The sequence below is a fragment of the Rattus norvegicus genome, chromosome 9, assembly GCF_021556685.1.
Source record: "Rattus norvegicus strain SHRSP/BbbUtx chromosome 9, alternate assembly SHRSP_T2T, whole genome shotgun sequence".
Classification (NCBI taxonomy): Eukaryota; Metazoa; Chordata; class Mammalia; order Rodentia; family Muridae; genus Rattus; species Rattus norvegicus.
The window spans coordinates 91,366,362-91,388,812 of record NC_141542.1 but is presented as its reverse complement, the minus strand read 5'-3'; the positions used below and the strand labels follow the sequence as shown (position 1 = coordinate 91,388,812).

The 22,451-nt window shown below is 45.2% G+C and overlaps 1 protein-coding gene across 7 annotated transcripts in view; it reads right to left on the bottom strand.

Moving 5' to 3' along the window:
• Positions 1-22,451, bottom strand: part of Ttll4 (tubulin tyrosine ligase like 4) — a 36,532-nt gene that overhangs the window by 7,456 nt on the left and 6,625 nt on the right. For 5 of the 7 annotated variants that reach the window (XM_087567757.1, NM_001427082.2, XM_087567760.1 and 2 more), the window contains 18 exon segments: positions 18,682-18,848; positions 12,332-13,906; positions 11,388-11,497; positions 10,967-11,030; positions 8,360-8,484; positions 7,836-7,946; positions 7,430-7,506; positions 6,387-6,578; positions 6,221-6,303; positions 5,928-6,056; positions 5,495-5,617; positions 5,115-5,213; positions 4,238-4,372; positions 3,572-3,718; positions 1,596-1,698; positions 812-1,022; positions 612-682; positions 150-235 (listed from right to left, as the gene is read on the bottom strand). In XM_087567757.1, the coding sequence (XP_087423883.1) occupies positions 150-235; positions 612-682; positions 812-1,022; positions 1,596-1,698; positions 3,572-3,718; positions 4,238-4,372; positions 5,115-5,213; positions 5,495-5,617; positions 5,928-6,056; positions 6,221-6,303; positions 6,387-6,578; positions 7,430-7,506; positions 7,836-7,946; positions 8,360-8,484; positions 10,967-11,030; positions 11,388-11,497; positions 12,332-13,812 (3,347 nt within the window). In that variant the 5' untranslated portion in view covers positions 13,813-13,906; positions 18,682-18,848. 7 annotated transcript variants of the gene reach the window in all.

Sequence of the window (22,451 nt, the reverse complement as noted above, 5' to 3'; positions counted from 1 at the left end):
AAGGGGAAAACACAGCTGAGGCTAAGACTAGCACAGCATGGGAGGATATTGTGGTTGTAGCTTCTGGAGAGTTCCTCTCACTGTCCTGATCTGGGGAAAGAAGAGACTCCTCAACTTCATAAGCCTTCTCTTGCTGGACTAGTACTCACCTTGACTTGTTGTGATCTGATCTGCTGACAGCATTTGGTGTCCCATCACCTTTTGAGGCATTCATGAGCGATGTTGGCAGAGACCACTATAACAAAGGAAGCAGTGAGTGTAAGGGGCCAGGCTGAGTCCACGAAGGCATGCTCAGGGTCTTAGGACTCTTGCTTAGCTCTGTCACTCTCATCTGTGAACACAGGATCTCACCTGCTCTACACCACATCATGAATGGAATCATGTGAATAACTCTTGATTCTCGCTCCAAAGATCAGAAAGTTAAGGCTACTGATCACTTTTTGATCCTTCAAAGACAGGCACTAAGGGCATTCTGCCAGTAACTAACATTTTTGAAAGTGAGACAAAGAGGTGGGACTGGGAGAGAAGAAAGGAGGGTACCCAAAGGCCAACCATAACACACTACACTCAGGAGCTGAGAAAAAGCTGTGTTCCTGCACGGCATCACTTACCAGTGGAGCGGAGTCAGAGACGATCCCCGTGTGGAAGCCTTTGTAGCACCAATTCCGAAGCAGATCTACTCCTGGACAAGATGAGCAGAGGCTGAGACTTAATGGGGAACAATCATTGCCCACCTCCTGTCATAGAAACCTATTTCTTGGCCTAATGGGATTTAAATAATGGCCTCCTGTGGGCCAGAAAGGCGTATCACCTTTGAGCTTGTTTCCATGGTACTTCTGTTCCCACTGTGTGGTGAGAATGTTGAAATATCGTGGCTGCTCGAAAAAACGAAGATAGCGAGAAGAGATTCGGGAAGGAAAAATTCTTTCAAATTGACCACGACGAGAAAACTCATCTTCCATCTCCACCAAAACCCGAACGTCATCTGGTGTCAAGACATCCAGCACAGACGAATAGAAGTCCTGTGCCCCAAGGAATAGGGAGAAGGACAATGTGACAAACAATGAGAGACATGAGCCCTGAAACAAGCAGCTGGGGTAGGGAGGGAAGCTCTAGTGCTCTAAGTCTCTTGTGGGACTAAAAGCAACACCTGATCTGATCTGAGGTATACGTGTGTCTAAAGCCAATGGACTGAGCTCCTGGAGGAAGACACTCTTGGCTGGATCCAAAGAACCATTTGGGCTGAGTGGAGTGTGTGTTATTGAGTTAAGGATAGCACCCAGCAGCTCAGATTTGGCAGCCTGGCCCACCTCTCTCATACCCAGACCCCAGACCTGCTTTGAGAAACTCAAGCCTGCTAGGTCTGCAATGGCTCTTGGGAAGAAGTCCAAAGGGTTACAGGTTGATGGTTCTCACAAGAGCGAGCGAGCCAGGAAAACCACCCACTTTGCCAGAAAGATACACATGCTAACAAATGTCTGATATCACATCACCCCACTTCCTGGTAAGAAACTGTAGACAGGAAAGCTGATCTCCCTGAGTGTGGATGCTTCACTGAGGGCTGTTGGTAACTCGAGGGAAGATAAATTTCCTACCTGGTCAGGAACTTTCTGGGTCAGGTAATAGGCTTTCTTCATCTTTTGTGCAGTGAAGTGCTCTGGAGTCATTTGACATTTTTCTCTAGGAGAGCTTGGCAGACTAAGGCAGATGTAGACAAAAAAAAAAAAACGGGTCAGCAGCTTCCTGTGCTGTGAAAACTCAAGAGGATCTAGTGCAAGACTCCTTTCCAAGCATAGATGAAGACACAAAGAGATACTTACTTGCCCCTTAACTACATCACTCTAAGTGCACTACACTCAGCTTACTACACACAACTAAAGACCCACAATGACCCAAAGCGGCAAGGCTCACTAACCTGACAGAAGAAGCTGCAGTGAGCCCGATCATGGGATGCTTCAGTTAACACTCACTACAGACCAAGCTCTATTGCCTGTAGAACCCTATGCAAGAGACTTCCTCTCTGGTACTTCAGTTTCATTATCCATATCACTATGATTACTATATCGACACACACACACACACACACACACACACACACACACACACACACACACACACACACACACTTACTTTAACTTTTTAGTGAAACATAGTCTATCCCTGAAACTCCAGATGGTTAGGAACTCACGAAGTAGTCCAAAACTAGCCTTGATTTCAGGTCAATCCTCCTGCCTTCTGATTTATGGGCCACTCAATGGCTACGGTCACTGAGATATGAAAATGGCTAGAAGGCCAGTGAGATGACTCAGGTTGCTTGCCACTAAGCTGATGACCTGAGTTCAACTTGGGGGACAAGGAAATTCTTTTTCTCAAAAGACAGGACCCAGCATTCCTTCAGTGTTGGAGAAAGACACTCCTTGCTAAAAGAGTCATTCTCCTTCTCTCTAGCAAAGGGATCTACCGGCTCTTTCATTAACCTCTGACTGGTGCTTGCCAGGTCCGTTCTAGCCTCTAGTCTCATTCAGTTGTGCTCAGAAGGCCCACCCAGGCTCACAAGCTCACTCTCCATGAGACCATAGGAACCTTTCCCCATCACTTCTCTCTGCTTCCCTGGGAGAGACAGCCTTGGCACTTCAGAATAAACTTCTCCCTTATATCAGGAGCAGCTTTTCTTTACTGAGCCCATTTTTATCCATCTGGGGCCAAACCTCCATGAGTGGCTTAAGTGAGCTCCCTTCCAAAAGACTCACTGCGCTGAACCAAGCTGCTGACCTAAAGTATATACAGATCATCTGTTTCTGCTGGCTTTGCCTCATTTCAAACTCTAGAATCTACCTCTCCTCATCTCTTGGTTCCTCTATCTCCTAGAGCCTACTGCATGGCCACTATTGGTCAGCAGGTAAGTGCCACCCTGGAGGCAGCCTGCTTTGTCTATTACTACAAAAGCCACACCAAGAGTACCAGAAGCTCCTCTCACTCCCACTGGGTCCCAGTCAAAAGGACAAGGAATGTCTTTCCTCTGTGACTTGGAGCATTTCTGCTTGACAAGGTTCCCATTCTGTTGGGGATGCCCCAGATAGAAATTCTTGTCCCAACAACACTTTATCCACCTCAGCTCAGCTAGTTGTCTCTCACCTCCCCCTAGAACTGCAGCTCTTGCTACAGTCCCACCTATGCCATCTCTTGCTCCCTGCTGTCTTTCCTTGAGTTCTCCTAGGCCTCTCCTTCCTTAGGCAGAGCTCCTCTAAGCCTAGGTCATCTGGGCAACTATGCTTCTCAGTTGGAACCTAAAGAAATTCCCATCTGCAGAACTTTGTTTTATGACCCTCTCTCTCCTCAGATTGTAAACTACTTGCAATCAATACAGATTAATGGCCAAAGACTGTGTGCTCCATTTCAAATTCTCTCATATGGCAACAACTGCAGGGTACTGATGTGGCAGTGGTGTATGGATAGACAGCAGAGGCAGATGGAGACCAACTGGAGAGAGGCTCCAGAACCCATTTCCTCCCCAAATCACACTCGGCTGCTCGTGCTACCATCGCAACCTCAGGGAAGGAGAGAAGCAGACCTGGTGCTGGAACCGCTGGAGCTGCTGGGGCTGCTGGAACTAGAGAGGATATCCTCCATGTTGGGCAGAACAAAGCCTGCCAGGTTCAGGAGATCTCGGATCATTTGGCCTTTGATGCTGATGTCCAGGGGAGAATTGGAATGGAGGCTTCAGGGCAAGAATGCAACACAGGGTCAAAGTAGCACTCCAGGATGATTTGGGCTTCTACACCCAAACCAGCGCTTCCTTACAACAACAAAACTCCAATATCCACATTTGTGGAACATCAACAAATAACCTCATGGTGGCTGGCACACGCCTTTAATCCCAACACTCAGGAGGCAGAGGCATGTGAATCTAAGTTTGAGGTCACCCTAATCTAGAGTTCCAGGACAGGTAGAACTACACAGAAAAAAAATGAATACCCTCAAAGACAACAAGTACCCTTATTCAACTTGGTGAACACACCTGTGCCCTTGGTTTGCTAGAAAATGGTAGGGATCAACAACTTTTAATAACCCTTCTCTAATATTACAGATCCTTAATAGCAAAAATAACCCCAGTGAGTCAGTAAATATAGATCATGAAGGAAGGGACAATATATACCCTAATGAAGGAAAGACCTTCTTACGTCAACAAGACTATAATGATGAAAGATTCTACTGAGTAACTAAAAATACCACCTACCTTGGAGAAATGTTGACTTCTAGGACCCAGGGTTTCAGGTTCTCATCCAGCATGATGTCAAAACCAAAGAGCTCATGGCAGCTATAGGGGCGGCGCACATATAACTTCAGTAGGTTGGTCACATAGGGCTCTGACCTGCCGGTGAGGTGTCTTCAATTAGGAGAGCAGAAGCAACTTTCTCTCTCTCTTTTTTTTTTTTTTTGGTTCTTTTTTTTGGAGCTGGGGACCGAACCCAGGGCCTTGCGCTTCCTAGGTAAGCGCTCTACCACTGAGCTAAATCCCCAGCCCCGCAACTTTCTCTTCTAAAGTGCCTCCTCAGAGCCAACATGGGGATACATGCATGCAATCCCACACTTGAAAGGTAGATGCAGAATGGTCAGGAGTTCAGGGCCAACTGTGGCAGTATCTGACCATCTTAACCACAAGCACTACCCCTTCCCACCCCAACAGTGGCTCTTAAGGGATGCACCTGATCTGAACCATCACCACCTTGAGATGCTTCTATAGGTTCATATATTTGAACAGTCGATCCCCAGTTGGTGGAACTTTTCGTGAAGGATTAGGAGGTGTGTCCCTAGGGGTGGGCTTTGATGTTTCTAAAGTCCAACCATTCCCAGTTAGCTCGCTCTGCCTTGTGCTAACTTCCTGGAATCCTAAGCCCTAAAGTAAATACTTCCGTTTCTAAGTCGCCTTGGTCATGGTGTTTTATTGCATCAACAGAAAATAACTAACTTTCTAAGAAGACTTTAACTCTTCTTCTTCCTACCCCATCCTCAGAACTGAAACGCAATGGGCACAGCAGAGAGCACAGCAGAGAGGCAAGGAGAGAACATGAGGCTGCATGGAGCACCCACACCTAAGCAGCACTGTGACTCACGAGATGATGGTTTTGACAACAACATCCTTTATCTTTTCCCAGATGGCATCACTATTGACTCCTTTCTGGCTCAGATAGTTCCACAAAGCCTTCAGCGCCCTGCAGGTAAAGGGCAAGTAACTAATTGGTGTTATATCCTAAAAAGGAGTGACGAGAAGAAAAAAAAGGAGTGGGAGGCATACAGATACTTCTTTGTATCTCACCAATGATATTTTGTAATAGGAAAGAGACACACGTGAATGCAAACAGACCAATTCTGAAGTGACAAGCACTTACATAACTTCCAGACTAATACTCAGCGACTGCCCCAAACCTCCCAAAGGCAAAGCCCTTCCCAGGTTCAAGATGGGAGTCTGTTAGGGACACACTGCCCTCAGTACCATTTGTGGCCTTGGCATGCAGTCTCATCAGCATTGGCCTGGTACTCTGCATTCTTTTTATTGACACTGTAGTTGGTCAGGTGCATGAACTTGTTGCTAAGACTCTTCATGGAAGGGGAATACCTGCAAGTGAGAAGAACAGCAGAGCAAGACGGTGAGAACAGAGAAGCATCAGGCCAAGCGTCTCCCCAGGAAGGAGATAAAGGATAAGTGCACAAACACGTTCAGTTCCTGAAAGGCCAAGGTAAGGAAAAACAACAACTAATCATCTCCTCGGCAATCTCAGTCCTGCCGGAAAACTTTACCCATTTCCTAGCCTCCCACCCTCCCCGCTACTGACAAAAGCCACCTTCTTGTTAGTTTTGCTCAGTGTCCTCCTCCCAAGGAAAGGAAATCCCCAGTATCAGGGGAATGCCTCATCACCAGCACATACTTGCAACTGGCAAAGCGGACGAGTCCATCCGAAAAGAGGTAAATCCGTAGGGGATCATAAGAAGTCACGTAAACATAGATCCGAAGATCAAATTTGCTGCCACTAATGAGGTAGGGCTTGTGTAGATACCTATAGAAGGAAAGGCTAACTTTACTTCCAGCCAGATGACCCTAAACAGATGACAAAGGAAGGACTTTGGCTAGGAGGTCACAAGGTGCAACGCTATAAGAAGGTAATTCAGAGACCAACAAGACAGGAAGATGGAAAGAGGAATATGAGCTAGATGGGCTCACCTCTGTACCAGGAGGGGCCTGCGCTTGGGGAGCTGACTCCATTTGTGAATGACCTGAATGCCAATGCCTCGAGCAGATGCTGGCTACAAGTCAAAGGGGCAGGAGATGAGATCTGCTGTCTCTCCACTCTCATCCCACCATCCACTTCTCCTTTTGCCTCACTTACTGGCTTCACAATCCACTTCTGGCGGCTGCTGCTCTCCCAGGCTTTGCGCAAGAGCTTGGAATCCTGGGGCAAGATAAAGGACTGAGGAAAGAAACTGAACTCCTTCTTGCCAAAACGGCTTTGCATGCGAGACAGGTTCCGCCACAGCCGGTCCTTCCTCCCAATCTGGAAGGAGCCTGGGAAGTGGTTTAGCTGCAGAAGGGACAGAAGGCAAGTAGAGGAAAAGAGGGAGAGAGCAGAGGTGAAACTGTGAGAGGAATAAAATAAGCCCCACGTCATCATTTCAACATCTCCAGCAAATCATATTCCTTTTTATCTTTTAACCACCAACTTACCTGGAAAGAGTGAACTGATTAAGAAATTGCTTCAACCAGGCTAACCTATGGGCATGTCTTTTGGGGCATTTTCGTGATTAACTATTGATGTGAGCGGGCCAGGACCTTGGGTGGAGCCATCCCTAAGTAGGCAGCTCTGAGTTGCATGAGAAAACTACTGAGAATGAGCTGGTAAGCACTGTTTCTTTCTTCACAGTCTCTACTCGGCTCCTGCCTTGGCTTCACTCAGTGATGGACTATAAGCTGTAAGCCAAAGTAATCCTTTCTGCCCCAAACTGCTTTGGTCAGTGCTTTCTCACAGCACCAGAAAAGTAAACCAGGACAGACATGAGTCACCTTGAGTACAAGGGATAAAGCTGTTAAATATACTTCCCTGTTAGGAAACCACCAGGCTACTAGGGAGTCTAGGGCAGGAAGCCATACTGTTCTAACAGAACCACAGAATCCTTTTTACACATACCTAGCTTGGGGAGTAGAAGCAGTTAGCCATGGTAATGGGAAATACACCCAACTAAAAACAGACATTGTTTGCCTCTCAAGAAATGGACTGAAAAGCCTCTGAGTAGCAACAGGACCCACTGTAGCCTCTCTAGAACATCGCTCTGTAATTGTCCTCAGATAAGTGCTCTTCCCACACTACCCCTCACTACCCTAACAACACCCTCATGGTGGCCTAGCCCAAGGGACAGGCTTCTTGGAAACCCCCACCTTCTGATGCTCTCTAATGGATCGAAAACCAGGAGACTTCATGTGGTGACCCCAGCAGCCCAGCCAGTCATCATTTCCTGCAGAAGACAAAGGAAGTCCGTCTCACAGAACAGCTCAGACTTGGGACAAAACAAGACCTCCCCACTGTACCACCAAGCTGATTTAAGGGATTTAAGAGTTACCATGGAGCTGCCCTACATGAGGCCTTAGGATCAAGACCAGAACAATATTCCTTGGGCTCCCCATTCTGGGCAGCTGGGTGAGCCCAGAGGACTTTCAGAGCTACACCCTTCCATGAAGTTAAAAGCTTCAAGACAGGATCCTCACACACACCAGGACCTCTTCCTGTTCAAAACCCATTTGGCAGGGCAAGGGGGTCAGGCTCACAGTGTGGGGAGAAACTCACTCTTGCTGATTTTGAAGTGCGACCGTCCGATGGTCTGCTTGACAATGTTGGGGGTCACTGTACTCATCTTCCACCGAAGTAGCCTCCTCTGTTCCCAAGGCAGTTTCTCCACTGGGGAAAAGCAAGGCAGGATTGAAGGAGAAGAGCAAGAGTGTCACAGGAGGAGAGAAAAAGATGGCACTGGTGCCCATACCCACCCTTTCCTGGAAAGGCAGATCACTACAAACTATTCCAGGTCATGTTTTAGAGGAGTATACTTTATGGAGGGGCTGTGCAAGAGTGAGGAGCAAAAGAAAGGTTGGAAGGGTAAAGAAACTGGGTAGAGGCCATGAGTTAAGCCAGAGAGATTAGAGACTGAGAAAGGCTAATGAAGGACAGAAGAGCAAAGTCCTCCACTGAACCTACGTCCCTGTGTGAACTGAGCACAGACATTCTGGAGGGCTCTCCCACCTTGTCCCCTTCACCCAAGTTAGTTGGGATCCTCCTGCAAGGTCCTCTGGATTTTGTCATATGGTTATACTTACCTCTTTCATCCCGAGTCCCAAAATAGATGGTAGGGGATACGTTGGGGAAGAGACTGTAGATGAGGGCTGGCCGCACAACTTTCTCATGATTTGAAATAGATTTGGACATCAAATCCACACAGTTCCTGTAATGAAAAATAAACATGACAGAGAATGGGAAAGCATCAGCTTTGAGGTGCTAACAGGACTGCATGAAACTCTGAAAGCATAAGTGTTTGATATTCTGCAAACATGGACTCACACAGTGCTAGAGCTACCTATAGTTACATACACTGCTAAATGTCACCAAGAATCAGAGATTGCCAACACCCTGACAGCATCTCCAATACACCCTGTGAGAAACCACAGGTCAGGGAAGACCCTGAACGAATTCTGAAAGGGAGAGTCTAGGTGAAGACGAGAAGTCTGAGACACTACAACCCAGCAGAAGAGAGAGAGGAGGGCACTGAGAACTGAGAAGAGCACAGAAATGTTTTAAATGAGGAAAGAGCAACAGAAAGGTAAATAACAGCGTAATTTCTGCCTTGTCTTATGCTTTAGATCACGTGAAAAAAATGTGGTCATGTCCTCTTCCACCCTGGACAAGAATCCTAGCAATGCTGGCACTGAATGCTGGCACTGCAGGTCCAGATCTTAGAGACAGAGGGAGAGGGACCCTGACTGGCCAGTGAGCTGTGGAGGCTGCACTGCTGAGCTAGCTCTCCACAAGCATCAGCTGTCAGTCAGATACAAGCCACTGGCCCAGACCATTTCTTTAGATAGCACTGAAAAATGGAGAGGTCTTCTTCTTCTTCTTCTTCTTCTTCTTCTTCTTCTTCTTCTTCTTCTTCTTCTTCTTCTTCTTCTTCTTCTTCTTCTTCTTCTTCTTCTTCCTCTTCTTCTTCCTCTTCTTCTTCCTCTTCTTCTTCCTCTTCCTCCTCCTACTCTTCTTCTTTTTTTTTCAGAGCTGGGGACCGAACCCAGGGCCTTGCGTTTGCTAGGCAAGCGCTCTACCACTGAGCTAAATCCCCAACCCCGAGGTTTTCCTCTTTACATTGAACAAATACGAGCCACAAATATTACTGCAAGATTAGTTTTCACCTTATTAACAACAACAACCCCACAACTTTTAAAGGCTGGGCATATTATCTTACTGTTAAGAGCCCTTGCCTAACAGAGAAGGCCCTAACTAACTAAAAATGTTTGGTAATTTAGCTGGAGAGATGGCTCAGTGGTTAAAAGCACTGACTGGGGATTGGGGATTTAGCTCAGTGGTAGAGCGCTTGCCTAGCAAGCCCAAGGCCCTGGGTTCGGTCCCCAGCTCCGGAAAAAAAAAAAAAAGCACTGACTGCTCTTCCAGAAATCTTGAGTTCAAGTCCCAGCAACCACATACATGGTGGCTCACAACCATCTGTAATGAGATCTGATGCCCTCTTCTGGTGTGTCTGAAGACAGCTACAGTGTACTTATATATAAAATGAATAAATCTGGACTCATGTTATGGGTGGTTTTGTTTTCTTTTCTGCCATTTTCCTAATACCTCTGCCTCTACCTTGCTGGTTTGGTGCTCTAGAGTCAATAAAGCTACTGCCACACAACATGTACAGAGACATGAGCAGCTTATTCATGCTAACCCAGAGGCAGAGCGTTTTCTCAGCTATAGGTAAAGCAGACTGGATACAAAAAAAGCAGTACACTGGGGATGCCCTGACAAACAAGGCTAGATTTTAATTAAAAGTGAGAACAGATATTTTGCACGTGTGAGAGAGAGACAGAAAATGGGGGAGGGGGGGAGAGAGAGAGAGAGAGAAAGAGAAAGAGAGAAAGAGCGCAAGCGCACACACGCTCAGAGGTTAAGAGCACTGACCACTCTTCCAGAGGCCCTGAGTTCAATTCCTAGCAACCACATGGTGGCTCACAACCATCTGTAAATGAGATCTGACGCCTTCTTCTAGTGTGTCTGAAGATAGCGACAGTGTATTCATACACATAAAATAAATAAATCCTTAAAAGCCAATTTTCATTCTTTAAGTATTTATAATGGTGTGTGTGTGTGTGTGTGTGTGTGTGTGTGTGTGTGTGTGTGTATACATGACTGCCAATGTGCATTCAAGCCAGAGGACAGTAGAGGGACTTCTGGGGACCAAACTCCCACTGTCAGGCTTAGAAGCAAGCACCATTATGTGCTGAGCCACCATGTAGTCCAAATGTGTTTTAAAATGTCTAAAAGATCTATGTCCTTTTACAGAATGACATGCTTTCAATATCTCTTAACACAGCACTCCAAAGTATTCGCTCTATGAAAGAACTTAAATGAATGGGCATGATATTGCTCACCACTAATCACAGCCAGAGGGAGGCAGAGGCAGGCATATCTCTGTGAGCTCAAGGCTAGCCTAATCTACATAGTGAGTTCCAGCACAGCCAGGGCTATGCAGAGACCCTGTCTGAAACAAAAAAAAACAGACACTTAAACTATAGTTTCAACACACAAAACAAACAAACAAACAAACAAATAAGGAGCTTGATGAAGAGTGAATTAGGGTTGTCAGGGCCCGTTAGGAAAATATCGTTACAACCTCCAAGCCACAGAAATGAGCATCTGCCACAGAAGTGCTTAGCACTCACCGAGATATTATTGCCACCGACTCGCTGGGGGACACAACGCTCAAAGAAGAGCACTCTGAGTCTCCTGTAGAGAAAACAGAGCAGTCATCACTGTTGGGCGGGCAGAGGCGGTGCTGCATGTGCACGCTCCTCTCCAAGCCCAGGCAGCTGGCCATTCCTGTAACATCCCAAGCACTGCCCTACCTGAGGGAGCAAGGAGCATCCCTGCTCTGCACTGCATTCCTGGAACTTAACAGGAGAGGCGGTAAGACCAGTAGGACAACAGGGTAGAGACCAAAGTCCCTTCCCAATCCCCAGTTAGGCCCTCAAAGTAATTGACTGATGCAGGTGATAATGTCATCAAGCCTAGCACAGACTGTCATCCCTGCTCCCTAGTAGATGGTAAGCCCTACAGTTGGAAGCAAAAGGATTCCTTACTCACCTTCCTCTTCTTCATTCTCATCATGACTGCAGCTGTCTTCCAAACCATCTCCCAGTTCATCTTCTGAATCTTCAGGCTCCAGCTGTTTTGGCCTGAGGTCAGTAGGTGAACTGAAAGAAAAAAAAATGCTGCCACCCAAGCCAACCCCTAAAAAGTCACTCTGAGTCCCATTCCTTCATTGTCTCCCAGTAACAGCCTCCTTATCACCAATGTGTTACCTCTTGCCTGGACCTCATAAACTACTGCTTAGGTCATCAGAACTTAGGTCTAGCCATAGTTCCTTGGCTTCACAACCTCATCTGCACATCACTATCTTCCATTTTCTTTGAAGTCTCTTAACAGTATATAATATAAAATTCTGCGTACAAAGTCAATGAATATCTGGTAATTCACATGTTCTTGGGATGTTCAGTGGGGCTTGCTAGAAGGTTCTAGAAAAGTAACAAGACACAAGAGAAGGAACCAACTACCTCTGTCTTCCAACTCTGAGTTGCTATCATCCCAGAAATGCCAGGAACCCAGTTTGGTTTGGAGTAAGTAGGAAAGTTAACAGACCCTAAGAAGTGGTACCTGGAACTCTTACTTCCCTCCTGGGAGAGCCTAAACAGGAAGAGGCAAACTCTCCAAAGGGCCTATCAGTAAACATCTTCAGTAGATCAGCCGCAACTTCCCAACTCTACTGTTGCAGCAAAAAAGCAGCCAAAGGCAACAATAGATAAATAAGCAAAGGTGCTTCCCAGGCAAAACTTAATTTTAAAAAAGCAAGATTTAGTCTGCAAGCTAGTTTTCTAATCCCCACCTTACAATAAATCCCTACTTAAAAGTGAAAACTAAAACTTCTAGGACAGCTAAAAAATAAAGCCAACTCTCAGAGACACAGGGCATCAGTGTCTCCAGACTACACAGTACCGCTCCAAATAAACCAAAGAGAGGGTGCAACTTACCAATCACCCTTAGTACTACAAGAGTTCAGGTCCTTGGCTTCCTCAGGTTCCTTCCCAGGCTGGCCAAGATGGACAGAAGAAAGACGAGTGGCCACTTCAGCTACACCAAGAGGCTGGAGGGAAGAAGAAGGGGGAACAGGAGCTCTGTCTTCTCCAAGTAATTGGGGGTCAACTACAGACCCACAGGTAGGACTGGGGTTAAGCCCATGAACATGTGAGGCAAGGAGGTGAATGCTGATCCTTTTGGTACAAAAGACTGTACTGTCCAACCCCAAGGTGTCTGAAGCACCAGGAAGGATCCCACTGTCTAATCCAATATCCTCCTGAGGAAACCGCTGGCCCATCAGAGGTTTCCACCGCCTGCTTCTGTTGAGAAGACCCCACTGGAAGCTGGGGTTCACAAAACAAGCCTGTTCAAACTGGTAGCCTTGCCGTGGCATCTTCTCAAAGCCTTTTGCAGCCAGCTTCCTCACAGCCTCAGTGAAGTGTACCTCTTTAGTAGCACTCTGGGAATCCGTGTTTTCATCCAGGCCACAGGGATGTGCCTCCCTCCTAAAGTTACTCTGACTGCACTGGGAAGAGGCAACACTGGCTGTGGATATGTTGAGGGTGCTAGGGGTAGATGGGGCCATAGGGGCAGTGACATCATCTAAGACGGTAGCAATGCTTTGGGGCACCTTATGGTCACCAGGTTGGGGTACACAGTCTCCGGTACCCCCTGAATGATGCCATGAGACAGGCTGGATCTTGGGTGAGGATACTGGCTTCAGGCCATCTGTGGCTTGTGATAAGGGCACTTTAGTGCTATTTGGCCTCATGAAGGAGTTGTTGTTCAGCATGGGCTTGTAGGAGGACAGTGGAGATGCAATCTTCCCTGAGATGGCAGAGGACAGGCTCTTCCTTGAAGGATTTTCCCCAGCTGCTGCCAGTGAGAGGTATGGATCAGTGGGTGAAGATGCCATGGGCTGGGCCATGGGGAAGACTGTAGAAGATGTGGCTTTATTGGCAGTGACACTGACAGGGAGACCCTTCTGAGGGAGAGAAAAAGATCTTTTCTCTGATGGGTTGGAACGCAAGCAGAAAGATTCCAGTTGCTGGTATGGTTTTTGCCTCACGTTGGTGCGGCGGTACAGCAGAGTATTGCTGAACAAGTCAGGGAGAGATTGCAGGTAACAGGGATTGCTGTGGCCTGCAATGACAGCTGTGGTCCCAGAGCTACATAAAGTGCTAGGGCAAAAGAAATAGGCTGGCTGGGGTGGGACTCCCAGGAGACTGGTGCCCAGCCCTGCTGACAGTGTGCCTACGTGCTTCCTTTCGAGTTTCCAGATTGGCTTCACCTGCTGATGGGCCTGAGACCAGACTTTGACCTCCGAGGGTTTCTCAGATGGTGAAGCAGACACTGTGCCTGAGGGTTGTCTCTGCTTGAAGCTGTTTCCTCGGCGCAGGCCAATACTGTAGTGCTCTGTTCCTGCTGAGGCCATGAGGGGCCCTCATCATAGCAGCATGGCCTCATGGCCTAGCTCAGGTAAGGTGCCACACACCTCTAGCACCAGCCTCATCCTTGAGTCCGTCAGCCTGCAGGGAGAGAAACGATTAGAAACACTGCCAGACTGTGAGGATGGGTCCAATGCTAGATAAGTGATAGGGTTTTCCTCAGCTTTACCAACCAGTCTTAGTCATCATTTGGGGCCCTGGGTGAAGAACACATTTTCAGGGAGCTTACAGTGGCCTTCCTGAGGCCTTCTTAAGATCAAATCTGGTTTTAAGAAGGGCTAAGCCCTTAAAGGTCTACAAGCACAAGGCTACTCATGTATCCATACTCTCAGAAAGTTTGCCTGTCTTCAAAGAAATGTAGTTGTTAGTTGGATAGGATCAGGAACCATCCTCTGAGTGTGTAGGAGAGAGTGTGTGTGTAACCATCAAAGAAAAAAAAAATAAAATAAAGTACATGGTTTTAAAAAAAAGAAAAAAAGCTATCTATCACTATCCCAGACTTGACCTTTTGTCCTTATAAGGCAGGTCTGAAAGCAGCAAAGATCAGTCTGTACTCCCTTCTTAACTGATTCGGAAAGCTCAAAGGCTGTTCAAGAACACATCTCTATTGTTCTGTGCTTCAGCTCTCAACTATTTTTACCTTTACCTTAGGCCTGAAAGAAAGAACGAAACAAACAAACAAACAAGGAAGGAAAGAAAATTCAGACAGAAAGAGCAGACAGCAATTTCATCTCCTCAAGAATCTTGTCAACCATGTAGACTACGAAGTTCCAAACTGTATACTGGCGGGACAACCTGGAATGCAGATGGAACTAGTCATTAGCACCACCTCACTTACAGGAGCTTCATTCTCAGCAGCCATGATGGACTGAGAAATAAGGGAGCAAAAGAGAAAGGCAACAAGAGTGGAGCAGCTTCACCCCAGGCCCCAGACTGTAGTTGGCTGCTCTCTGGGGTGGGGAACCTGCCTTGTATGTCTTCTCTTTCAATATTTCCTCTAAAACAGCGTTTGAACCAGTCTTGTTTCACAACAACTTCTTCAGTATGGAACTCTCTAAATAGACTCACAAAACATTATCGAGTTTTCAAAGCTGTAGGGAAAGGTATCTACCTGCACAACCACACCCACAGGGAAATAACTCACACCTGCCTACTTAATTCTGATCATAGTACTATCCAAGAACCAAGTTCCTGTCTACAACTACTAGAAGGATACCAACACAGAACCTGAAAAAAACATGTGCTGTTGCCCTCAGGCAACAAATGTTGACCCACAGGCAGTCCTTTTCAAGCATACAAACAGGTACAACACAACAGAACAACAATGGTGAGTGGAAAAAACAATGTAAATGCTAAAAACAGTATTGAGGTCAATGTCCTCAAAAAGACAAGACAAAGTACACCTCCACACAAGTCCAAACATGGAAACAGCATATGAGGAACAATTACTCTGTACACGTACAATAGAGAGGCCTAACACTGAAGGAGTTGCACCTTACCGATGACTTTGTAAGACGTTGTGTGTGTGTATGAATACTGGGTACACTCAAAAGGCTAACAATTCAGCTCAGTCCTCTTTCAGGAACCCACATCTTACCCTATCAATGCAACCTGATAGATACACCAACGTAACAGGACACAGGAACTACAGAAATAAAACCCAAAAGCAACTAAATGCCCTATAAAAGCAAACTAATGACTTCACATTCATCTCCATGCTTTGTAAGTTCTAGTGCAAGCTTTCATGAATGAAACATCTAAGAACACTCCATACATTTCTTACTAATACCACAGACAGTCCCACCTTCCTCCACAGCTGTCAGTCCGAACCACTGCATAACTTCCTCTCTGCATCCTACCATGTAATTATGTGTGCCAGGAACACTGAACACGTTGGCCTGACACTCAGACACCAGCTGGTTTGTTCTTTGTTATTTTTTGTTTGTTTTTTTACAGGGTCTCACTATACAGCTTTGGCAATTCTGAAACTCATTATGTAGACCAGAATAACCTCCAGCCCACAGATAATTTGTCTGCCTCTGCTTCCTAGATCAGAATTAAAGGTATATGCCACTATACCCAGATGGTTTGTCTTTTAAGAGCCTAAGGATAAACTCCCATCCCCCTTAAAGTCTAAGGGTGGTTCTCTCCCGGACAATGTCAAGCTGGCAAGCCGGGTCAGCTCCATGGAGGTGAGTTCTCTTCTAACTGATGAAGGTGGGACCAGCACTTATGTCTCTGGAATGATCATTTCCACTCCTCCTCCTCTTCTCTCATAAGGGTGTGTAGGGTAACAACCGGGGGAAGGCCATGTATCTTTAATTGTATGTATGCAAGGGCCAGGGAGGTGAGATGGTCTTTAACCATGACCAAGAGTTCCACAACTCATAAAAGATGTTGGTTAACGTGGCAGTGTATGACGAGCCAGACAAAGACATATCTGCCATGTATATACTTTGCAGACAGTAGCACCATGAACACACAGTAAATAGTACCAGTCCACAACAGTATCACAGAGGTGCCTCAATATGGTTTTAGTTCACAAGCAGTTCCTGGCTCAAACAAGCAAATGGTATTTGCTAAAAGTAACTTCTCTTTGTGGAAATTCCTAATGAAACCAAAACTCAGTGTCATGGGAAGCAGACATTTAGTGGTAATATTCAAGCAGCCCATGTCCTCCATCCTCACCACTGCCACAGGTCACATTTTCTTATGTGATGCGCAATGCCCAGAGGAATGTGATCTCAAACTTAAAAAAGCCTGAGACAGTCCAAATCCTAATAATTTGAGGAAATAAAATTATTTCCAAATCAGTTTGAAAAGTTTCCAAATAGTTTCAAACGTTAACACACTAAAAAGGCTGAGTTCTAGCTAGGTATGGTCTTGTACACCTTTAATCCCAGCACCCAAGAAAGCAGAGGTAGAGCTCTGTGAGTTAAGGACAGCCTAGTCTGTCTATACTGTGAGTTCCAAGACACGCAGGCCCGACACAGAGATCCTGTCTCAAAACAAAATAACAAAGGCTGATGAATTCTGTCATCTGGTCAAAATCCATATAGGCAAATAACACCTGGTGCCCAGACCATACAGACAGCAAATACTCTCACAAGATAGCTTTCTACTGGGTCAAGCCGATCTCTGATGTATTCTCTTGACTTCAGCACACTCTTAAATTTTTAAGTATACCATGGAGACATCCTCCATGTATCTTTCTGTATGCTTTTTTTTTTTTTCTTTTTTCTTTTTTTTCGGGGCTGGGGATCGAACCCAGGACCTTGCGCTTCCTAGGCAAGTGCTCTACCACTGAGCCAAATCCCCAACCTCTGTATGCTTTTAGATTCAGGGGACAGACTGACTTTCTCCCAAGCAAAACTTCAGGATGAGCTACCAAAAGAAAAAGAACAGGGAGGAAGGCCATGCACAGACTATTGGTGGAAGTCTTATTTCACAATACCCAATTTAGCGGGGTGTGGTAGTGGCACACCTTTAATGCCTGGATTCAGGAGGCAGGCTGCTCTGAGTTCAAGGATAGCCTGGCCTACATACTGAATTTTAAACCAGCTGAGCCATATAGTCTCAAAACAAAGACAAATACCCAGTATAGCCAGGCATGGTCTGAGTGTCTTTAAACTCAGCTCTTGGGAGGCAGAGCCAGGCAGAGCTCTGTAAATTCCAGGACAGCGAGGACTACATAGTGAGATCCTGTCTCAAAAACAACAACAACAACAACAACAAAAAAAAAAAAAAAAAACCAACAAACAACTTAGCCTGCACATGGTATACATACACACACGTGGGCAAACTCATACACATAAAAATGTTTTAAGATTAGTCAACTTGGGGGTTGGGGATTTAGCTCAGTGGTAGAGCGCTTGCCTAGGAAGCACAAGGCCCTGGGCTCGGTCCCCAGCTCCGGAAAAAAGAAAAAAAAAAAAAAAAGATTAGTCAACTTAAATTTCATAAAAGCAAATTAAGCAAATTAAAAAGAAATTAAATTAAAAATTAAATTTTCTAAGGCTAAAGAGATGGCTTAGTGGTTAAAAGCACTGGCTACTCTTTCAGAAAATCCAAGTTCAATTCCCAGTACCCGAACGACCGCTCACATCCATCTATAACCCCACTTCCAGGGATCTGATGTGTTCTTCTGGTCTCCATTGGCAGCAGCCACACACGGATGTACATGCAGGCAAAACAGTCATATATATATAATTTGAAAAAGAATTTTTCATAAACTCTGTTATTTTCACTTAATTTGCATACTTTTACCCCCCCCCCCCAAAACCTAAAGACAGGCAAAGGCATACTTATTGTTTCTGTCTATAACCAGAGGATCCAACATTGCCTGATCCTCCAATCAGCACCTTACTTAGGGAGCCAATAAGTGATCTCACCTGAAAAATAGCAGTTTAAATAATCTAACATTTTAAAGAGTCAATAAAATCACATGATTCTTGTCCCTATATATTATTGTTGAGGACCTCAGTGATCTAAGAGGAAGAGGGTGTACAAACACTGATCAGAGCTACACTCTTCAGAGTTCAAGTTTAAAAGAAAACAAGTCTGTTTTTGTGGCTAAGCTCCTCCAGAGAGGTCCAAACAGGAAACCGCCCATCTGAAAGGAAAGAAGTTTATCAAGAGCACAGTGGTAGTCCAGGAAAGGATTCTTGGACAGCTCTCAGGGCATCTGAATCTACTTGTGTAAATCCACAGCATACCCCCTTGTTAGTGGCAAGTCATCCTGGGCAGAGGAATGGGGTGAAGGATTGAGCAGGGGAATGTTAAGGGGGGTTATTATCTGACAATTTACTTCAAAACACCTGCTTTGTTTGACATTTGCAAACAAAAATATGCATTACTTGTATGAAGTTTTCCGAGTCTCCAGGGCACTCTTCCTCTTCCCAACCTCGCTGCATCAGCAGCCACCACCTCACAGGAGCGCCTGCCAAGCGCTAGTCAGCAGTTCATTAGGTCCAGGACTCAGCAATTAATCACTTTCAATGCAGGGCCTCACAGTTGCAGTATTCTGGGAAAGACAGGAGAGAGGAAATACCATAACCCCACTGAGCAGTTATGTGAGAAAATTCACATGAGACACAATGAAGCACAGTGTACCAACTAGAAAGACGGCATACCCATAACCCTAGCATTAGAGAAGCAAAGGGCTGTGAATTTTAGACTAGCACAGTATCTGACCCACAATAAGGAACAGTAGCATGGTAGTTATTATTTTTATGTTGATACTTGTCCCTTTTTTGATTTTGCTTTGTTTTTGTTGACTAGACACAAGCTAGAATCATCCGAGAAGAGGGAGCCTCAATTGACAAAAATGCCTCCACCAGCCTGGCCATAGGCAATTCTGTGGGGCATGTTCTTAATTATGATGTGGGAGGATCTAGCCCACTGTGGGCAAGTGGTTCTGGGCTGTGTAAGAAAGGCAGTTGAGCGAGCCATGGAGCACAAGCCAAGTTAGTAAGCACCATTCCACTATGGTCTCTATCTCAGTTCTTGCCTCTGGTTCCTGTTTTGAGTTCTTGTCTTGACTTCTCTGCAGGATGGACTACAGCTTAAGATGAAATAAACCCTATCAGCCCTTAAGTTGCTCTTGTTCATGGTATTTTATCACAGCAATCTAAGGCTAACTAGGGCAGTACCCAAAGATCCCATCTTTCCTCTCAGTCTTTTTATAAGCTGCCATGAAAGGAGAAAAATACAAGAAAGAGGTAATAATTATTCCACTAGAAATTTCAAAATCAACTAGGACAAGTTATGCTCCCTTATGTTAATCCCAAGTACTTGGAGGGAGGCTGAGTTAGGATGAAGGTCTCAAGTTCTAGACCAGGCTGGGATATGTAGTAAGATCAGTCTAGACTAAAAAGGTGAGACTGTCACAAAACAGTGACAGTGGCTGATTCTAGTGTCAGGAAAAGCAAGGGACGGGCTAGAACATTTGGTTCCACCAGAAAAGGAAAGAAAAAGGTAAACCAAAAAGTGGTACTATTCTACAGTTGACAGGAACATCAAAAGATCCCAGAACACCCATCAAACTAATAGTGAGACAATGGGTGCTTTCCTGGGAACACTGGGAAGGAAGCAAGGAGGGCTACTTGTCAGAGTTAGTCAACTCTGTCCTGGAAGGCAAAAGGAAGTCAAATACAAACTGAAAAGGGACAAATAATTTTTTGGGCAGTAGAAATAGAACTAAGAAATCAGAGCAACACAATGATTCAGAGGGTAAAGGTTCGCTACCAAGCTTGAAGACCACCTGAGTTCAAACCCATAACCCACATGGAAGGAAAAGAATCAACTCCTACAAGTTGTCCTGATTTCCACACACACATCATAGAACATGCTCACTTGCACATGCACATGAACAAAATAAATGTAAATAATAATAATAGAAAGTCTGTAAGTATGTCTATAAATAAGATATCTAAAAAATACCAAGAAATCTACAAAAGAAAATCTACTAGAATGAAGAAGCAAGTTTAGTAAGGCTAGAGGGTACAAGACTGATACAAGAGCTCTCGGATTTTGTTGCCTATGTCAGATATCTGCAAACTCCCAGGGAGTCTCTGTCTCTGCTTCCTACCTCCCTGTAGGAACTGGGATTGCAGAAACCTGAGCTATTGCATCTGGCTTTCTTGTGAATTCTGCAGACTGAAACTTACATTTCAAGTTCACACTTGAATGGCAAGTGCTTTTACCCACTGAGCCATTTCCCCAGGCCCAGAGGGGGAGGGGAAGAAAAAAAAATCAAACAAAACCCTCAGCCTCACCCCATGCAGCTCCTTGTTGACCACCATTGCTAAACCTGCAATTGTTTGTATATGCTCAGACCAGTGAGTGTCAATATCAGAAGGTGTGACCCTGTTGGAGTAGGTGTGTCACTGTGGGTGTGAGCTTTAAGACCCTAGGCCTAGGTGCCTGGAAGTAAGTATTCTGCTAGCAGCCTTCAGATGAAGATTTAGAACTCTCAGTTCCTTCACCACGCCTGCCTGGATGCTGCCATGCTCCCACCTTGATGATAATGGACTGAACCTCTAAACCTCTAAGCTAGCCCCAATTAAATGTTGTCCTTATAAGAGTTGCCTTGGTCATAGTGTCTGTTCACAGCAGTAAAACTCTGACTAAGACAACCTGCCTGCTTTCTTGTACTCAAAAAGCACTGCTATTTCTTCCTCTTCTCCATTTATCTCCTCCTGGCAGTTGCCAAGACTTACAGCTTGCCTGTCCAGTTTTTCTCTCGAACACTAATGGGGGGATCAGTTGGTAGAGTGCCTGCCTAGCATGCAAGAAACCCTAGGTTCAATTTGCAGTACCACATAGCACAGTGGCCCTTACCTGTAGGTAGTCTGAGATGGGGTTAGGAGGATCTGGAGTTCAAGATTAATTTCAGGGCTGAGAAGTTGGCTCAACTGTTAAATAAAAGTACTTCTTGGAAGACCTGTGTTCCATTACCAGAACCTACACAGCAGCTTATAACTATAACTCCAGTCCCAGGATAGCCCATACCCTCTCCTGACCAATTCTGGGTACTAGGCATGTACATGGCCCCCGTACACACACACAGGCAAAACAATCATCCACAAAAACTAATTAATAAATCTAAACAATTTTAAAATGTTATTCTCTGTTCAAGGCCAATGTGGGTACATCAGACTCTGTAAGAACCAAACCAAACCAATCCAAGACTGACCATAGTTATGAGTGTGAGCACTTAGCTATTGCACAGTCCCCGGCCATAATCTCTGGTGTCATGCACACAAATGAACAGTTTCATCTACAGTATCCTCAAAAAGAATTAAGTCACCTAGGTTCTTTTTGGGTTTTATGGTTTCTTTTAGGTCTTGCTGTGCTGCTCAGGCTAGGTTCAATCTCCTGGGCTCAAGCTGATCTTCTGCCCTACTCTCCTAAGAAAAGAATACCACTATGCCCAGACTTAGGAATAACTTTAACAATAAAAAAAAGTATAGGTCTATACAATAAAAAAATACAGGAACTGTTAAAAAGAAAATAGATGTAAACATACAAAACATACAAAGATATAACATGTTCATAAATCAGAAGTCTCTATGAAGTTGGCAATTCTTTCTGATAGAGTAAATGCAATTCTTATCAAAATTTCAAAAAGTTTTCCTGGGGTTGGGGATTTAGCTCAGTGGTAGAGTGCTTGCCTAGCAAGCGCAAGGCCCTGGGTTCGGTCCCCAGCTCCGGAAAAAAGAAAAGGAAAAAAAAAAGTTTTCCTGAAGAAACTGACAAGCAGATATGAAAATCTGTCTCAAATATAACAGATCTAGGAGACAGAACAGCTAGGAGACGTACTCTGCCTGTTTCACAATCTAGAACAAGGCCACATCAGTGTTAAAAATAGACATGTAGGCCAACAGGACACAACAGAGTCTAGAAGTAAACTACACTTCAGTTAAAAGTTGCCTCAGCAATTTCCTGAAGAAAGGCATCGTGTTTTACCCAATGGTATTGAAGCAACAGGATGTTAAAATACACTCTACACCTGAAGTAGGATTAACCGAGGAATCCACCTGTCTTGCTCTAAGGGTACAGAACGAGGTCACATGGCCACATGAAAAGTCTCCTAAATCTGCCTGCCAGTGGACTTGCAAAATCT